Raw genomic sequence first — 6,395 nt, 5'->3', positions numbered from 1 at the left:
TTAAGATAATTCTTCAATGTTATTTCATTTTATTTTATTTTAATATTTATATTGTAATCCTATCTAATGAAAACAATGCATTTTATTTATATTTATCGAAATAGTTGATAATATAGATATATAAAATTTTAATTTTTGAAACATAAATTAATAAAAATAACTTTAAATATTATACATAACTACTTTGCATAAAATCTTAAAATGTTTATGACTATATTTCATGTAATTAAACTTTTATAATTTCAAAAAATATACTTTTCAAAAATAATTTAGTACTCGTATTCATATTTATATATTTAAAATTATTTTTATAAAATTTATTAATCACTTTTATTTTTTATTTAAATCTGCAGAACGCACGGATCTCAACCTAGATAAGTTTAAACTCTGATAAGATCATCAAGTCACATATTAGGGGGGGAAAAAAGCGTTACACGTGACATTTTTAACATTGTACCAATGATAGATAATAGGAAGAGTATATATTATTAGTGATGAGGTGGTTGATGAGACAACTGTCCATGAGAGAACCTTAGCTTAGCTTGGGAGGCCTCATCAAAGGCTCAAAGGGGGATAGAATAAATGGAATGTCTTACAGCGACATTCAACTAGCAATAGTGACACCTAACATGAGCACCAAGGAATTAAGCCTTCCACATTCAATTCTATCTGCACCACCTATTTAACATAAGGTGGTCCATTTTAGCCAATGAAAATTAAATATTTATTGCGCCATAGTCAATAATAGACTTGATATGTACCAGATTTGGAGTACACATTGGGAGGCTAAGATTGGTTGATGGTGTTAAAATTAGTATAATGTTTTGTGTATTATTATTGAATATTTGACCGAAGGACATTATGGCAATAATTATTTAAGCTCTCTCTGATGATTTGGCTCTGGAAGCCTTTCGTGGTGCTACATTGGCCTCTGAACTATTAAGAACTTGGAAATACCGGCAAGAAATTAAATGTGCGGGGTCGTATATTAATATTATACTGTGTATTCATAATATCTTTATTTTAGTATGGGCCAAGAAAATAATAATCAAGGTATATTTGTTCCATTGTTATTACTTATTAGAAGATGAATGGGACCTTTTTCCCCTGTTTAAAATTCTAACCACATATACTTGCCCTAGGGTATACTTGCTATTAATGGAGGGTTTTGGATTATTGATTTAGATGGGTGGCATAATATATAATCTATTTATTATATATTATAATTGGACAACTAAAATATATTATGTGTTCCGTTTTAATTGTAATTAAAAAAAAAATATTTTCCTCCAACATTAAGATAGTGTTTGGTGGAGAGATAGAGACAAAAAGACTGAAATTGAGAGACAGAGACTAAGAGATAGAAATTGAAATAAATATCAGTATTCTGCTTGATGCAAAATGAAAGATAAAAATTGAAATAAGAATGAAATTCTAATTTAATTTGCACAAAGAGTAAAATTGGAATTAATTAATTGAAATGGGGGTATTTTAGGTATAAAATGTTATTAAAATTTCAGTCTCCATCTCTAAAAATTTTAGGCTGTGTTTGGTTTATGTATGGGTAAAGACATAGACACAAATACACAAATATTAAAGACATATACATAAGAGACACAAAATTTTTACTTTGTTTGGTAACTATGCACAAGACATAACATAAATTGTAAATATCAATATTATCCTTATTTCTCCAAAAAAAATCACCACAGTCACTACTAATAAGGATAAAAGTGGAAAAACTTATGTCTTAACTTTTGTGTCTTAGTGTCTCAATAAAATAGCAGTACACAAATTTTATGTATTTGTATACCAATGTGTACTACCGTGTCTTTGCTTATTTTAGGCAGTGTTTGGTTGTTGTCTCAAAAAAATAGAGACATAGACACAAAGACACAAATACACATGAACACAAAGATACACAAATTTTATAACATGTTTGGTGATAATACACAAGACACATGTATTTAATTCAAAAGTTCATTTTATCCCCAAACTAAAACAACTCAAGTGTTAAAGATAAAGGACAATGATTAGAATTTTAAAAAATAATCAGGGATAGAATTGAAAAAATCTGTGTCTCATGGGTTGTGTCTTAGTGTCACAGCTTGAAAAAGATACACTAAATACATGTCTTTTATGTGCATCTGTGTATAACCGTGTCTTTTAAAATTTTATGTCTCAGCAAACAAACGGTGTATACGTACCACCGTGTCCATGTCTCTGATGGACATGGACATTAACCAAACGGAGCCTAAATGTATTTGAAAACCAAACATGAAATATGGGTGTGAGTGTGTCACCGTGTCTCAAAATTTGGTGGACACACCCACTAAACAAATACTACATTAGTTCTATGTGTCTCTATTTTTTGGAGGTATTGAAATACTGAAAATTTAGAAACAGAAATAAAAATTTAAATACCAATCTCTAAACTAATAAACATAATACTGAATCTCAATCTCTTAATCTCTGTCTCAATACCTCAAAACAAGTGCTACCGTAGTTAACTATCCTCTCCAACTTTCCAAAAAATTTTCAAATGTCAACCGACATCTCTATTGCACCCTATATATAGGTGCAATCGTGCTTATCTCGAGTGCTGAGGTAGAGAAATTCTTCAACCACATCACCCGAGTTGTTTTTTATTATATCTTAGGTGCACCCAAAATTTGTTAAAAAAATGCACATTATTTATCTGTGATATATCATTTGAGATCTGGCATTAATTAGCGCAGAAATTCAATATCCGAAATGTGATATTCCCATAAATAAAATATTTAATTAATTTAAATAAAAAATCATTATTATCTTTAGTTTTTTATATTTTGACATAAGATGATGAAATTTAAATCTACAACCTGATACATTCTACTCGTTCCTTATAGTTTTAAACAGTTATGTTGATGCATTTCTTGGTTGTAATGTTCCTTTTAGAAAACTATTATATCAATCACCATAATATTATATGCTGTAAAATGTTAATAGAAAAGTTGGGTTAAATTGATTGTCCATTATAAAACATTTTATATTCCTCGTCATATTTATATTAACTTGGACAATATGAATGTAAATTTCGTTCACGGTCAAGCTTATTATTATTATCTCAAAGATTCAACTTTAATAAATTTATCAGTGTAAACAAAATTTAACTAGGTCACACAAGGGAAAAAAAACTTATATGACTAGATGATAGTATAAATTTTTATATCAAAATAAACCCCTTTTTTAAAATGAACTTTTTTCTCTTGGAAATAAGTCAACTTAATCTATAAATCAAGTTTATAAAGAACCGTCGAACTCAACTAGCATAAATATATACTAACATGAAGTCTAGAGTGACTAGACTAAAATTCTGAACTACCAAAAAATTTCTCATCTTTGAAACCCCCGGGGCGGGGGTTTCTCTATTTTTTTTATTTCAATCAGTAAATATAAATCAGATGATTTTACATTTTTGGGAGAGGTAATTCTAACAATGAAATGATTAACTCTGACTTGGCATGACCTTGATAACTAGTGCATGTTTCTCACGGAGAAGTTCTGGTGTCAACTGAATGAATAATTGTATATGGAGTAACTACTTTGTGGTCTCACCAGATGTTTCTTCTCCACTGCTGTGAATCAACTGAACAATAAACAGAAACAAACATTAAGATATTCTGACAATTGAAATTGAAGTTAAAAACTTATAGTAGAAGATGGAGTAGAGGTTCAAGAAGACAATAAGGATGAATATGGTGTTTTACCAAGGAACCCAGTTGCTCATATGCTTCCATCACTTTCGGATCTTCCTCGTCTTCATAACCTACTTGTACTATTCTAGGTCCATTAACAGACCAAAAGGCTCTTCGGCCTGCATCCTGCAAAACAATGACAACATAATTCCGACATGTCTAGGAAAGCAATATATCTAGAATGGCGAATCATACTATTCTAACAACCGTGTTTGGGAACTAACACTCAATGTGTAACTAAATCATTATAGAAAATAGGTGTTAGGTTATACTCAAGCCAAACAATAGTATTCATTTCTCTAAGAAAATGTAACATCTAAAACACCCATCCCATCCCAACCCATGATAAGTTCTTATAGTTGATGACAATAATTTTCTTGGATAGACTTGGAAAATGGAAACAAACATAGAACATATGGAGAAAAAATGGAAGAAAATTTTCCATATATATATATATACCTGCAATGAGATCAAGTATATGGCTTCCAAAGCTTGAGTACGAATTTCCGGATCAGTAACTGGCTCACGTTCAATCGAGAGAGCAGTCCCAAGTTCAAGTGGCATTTTTGATCGATCTTCCTCATTGTAGATCTACATAAAAACTACTCTATCAATGCAAGAGTCATGAAAAAAAAATGGGTTCTAATAAATGATGGTGCATAATCTGATTGCTATAAGTCCCAAGATAAAAAAATAAACAATTCATTTTAACATTCAGCACACGTATGCCATTCACAAATCACAACGAGGTCAGACAACAGACATGCTACTCATGCTGTACAGTGTACAGTGAACTACAGATATACATGAGAATTCAAATTACTGCCATATTGAGAAAGGAAATGGCTTAGTTCATAGCATTGTGCAGTTAAAACAATTTTGGAGGTGGTGGAAGGAGTGCTACTCCTAAATAAGCAGAGGAATATAATAATACTTTGACAACATAAAAGGTAGAAAGCATGTAACCTTGTTGCCAGCTACTGGAAGAAGTAATGCTGGCCAAAGAAACTCCGATACCAGAAGCAAATTTTGTAGTTGATTCTCAGCTTCAAAGCAACAATTGCGTATTGTTCCAGAGACCTACAGGAAATCAAACGTTGTACCAAATGTGTTACTGACTGAGCAAAGCTACAGCTCTAAACTTGACTATAAAAGTGCTGCTCATCTTGGCTTCTATTTTTTTTTTTTAATATAAATTTAAAAGTAAAGGCCAAAAAGTTGCTTCCTTTACCTGGAAACCTTAACTCACAAGTCCAATAAGCAAATTCAACACAAACAAAACAAGAATCCTTTACACATAATATACTCAGTCTAAAGAATACTGTCTTAAGGACACAAAACGTTGTTAGTTATGGCAGGTCCAAGTTCAAAACTTATATTGAAATTTTTTGAATATCATATAACATGTCATTACCCACAATAGAATTAAAAAGACACAATGCTAACATCGCCTAAGGCAGGGAAACAGAAAACATTCATGGTGCCATTATTATCCATACCCCTTTCTTTCTCAATGAGCTGTTTGAATCAAATTGTCTGATTATCTGCTTCAAGAGTCCCCGTTTTGGGTCAAGGAGAAGCTGCCTTCCTGCCTGCTGCTTTGAGATGTTGACAAGTATTGAAGCAACATGTTCAAAAGGATCGTCTGGCAAATGTTGAGGGAAACTTACACTCAATGAATATGATACTTGGTGAATGTTCTAAAGGATCATATGAAAGGCATAAAAATCTACGAAAATAAAAAGGCCAAGTTTTCTAGTACTGTCAAACTGTTGGACAGCCAATTATATGTTTCTATTGAGTCATTGTTATTTATTTATATCAAAAGAAAATCCACAAAGAAATACTTCTAGAACAATTGCCTGATCAAGTCATTGCATTAATTAATATTGCCTCAAACGTTTTATACGTAGAACGTGCAATAACCAGAAGGACGCACCATGATTTTCATGTGTCGTTCTACAAAATGATCTCACTAGCTTCATAACATACAAGCCATGTACCTTGTCATCTTCAATCTGACAGACCAGGGGAGAATAATCAATTCACGAGTCTACAAAACAAGCAAGAGGAAAAGAAAATGCAGTTTCTCTTTCCCCAACATATATAACAAATAACATGACACCTACACTCTGTAAATTTGTTAATGTCGTCAAACTAGAACACCTCTGCTTTTGCAATCATATAATACTCAATTTCTCAATACATACTTACATGTAATATAACACTATCCTCAATTTTGTTCCTCTCAAATTTCAATTAACCAGTATTTTTCTAGGTTAACCGGATTCAAGTCACCCTTAGAAGTTACAAATGAGAATGACCGGAACATATGCTTGGTGCAGACACAATGACAGATATGCTCGTTTTATATTAACTTATCCTGCATTCAATAAAATTTTGCAATCAAATTCTTTCTCTAAAAAAATAACAATACCTGAAGCAAGGAAGCAGAACCAGCATCAAGTTGAGTAAGATTCACCAAAAGCATCACAAGCAAACGAGAGATACTCGATTCTGGCTTGTACAAAACCTCCATAGCAGTTTTGACCATTCCACTCCGCACCATGTCCGCCGCAAGATTCGAATCTTGCGATAGATTCACCAGAGCTTCAGCCGCGGGTTCCGAAACCTCCTGAAAACGAGACACACAAACAC

The 6,395-nt window shown here is 32.0% G+C and overlaps 1 protein-coding gene across 1 annotated transcript in view; it reads right to left on the bottom strand.

Moving 5' to 3' along the window:
• Window positions 3,256-6,395, bottom strand: part of LOC107631876 (protein HGH1 homolog) — a 3,816-nt gene continuing 676 nt past the window's right edge. Inside the window, exons 3-9 of the mRNA XM_016335448.2 lie at window positions 6,175-6,372; window positions 5,677-5,755; window positions 5,237-5,382; window positions 4,704-4,817; window positions 4,197-4,328; window positions 3,750-3,863; window positions 3,256-3,628 (exon numbers count right to left, since the gene is read on the bottom strand). Coding sequence (XP_016190934.1) covers window positions 3,581-3,628; window positions 3,750-3,863; window positions 4,197-4,328; window positions 4,704-4,817; window positions 5,237-5,382; window positions 5,677-5,755; window positions 6,175-6,372 — 831 coding nt within the window. The 3' untranslated portion in view covers window positions 3,256-3,580. The remainder of the gene's footprint in view (window positions 3,629-3,749; window positions 3,864-4,196; window positions 4,329-4,703; window positions 4,818-5,236; window positions 5,383-5,676; window positions 5,756-6,174; window positions 6,373-6,395) is intronic.

The sequence above is a fragment of the Arachis ipaensis genome, chromosome B03 (assembly GCF_000816755.2).
Source record: "Arachis ipaensis cultivar K30076 chromosome B03, Araip1.1, whole genome shotgun sequence".
Taxonomy (NCBI): Eukaryota; Viridiplantae; Streptophyta; class Magnoliopsida; order Fabales; family Fabaceae; genus Arachis; species Arachis ipaensis.
Note: the sequence above shows the minus strand (reverse complement) of the source record. Positions and strands in the feature narration are given on the sequence as shown.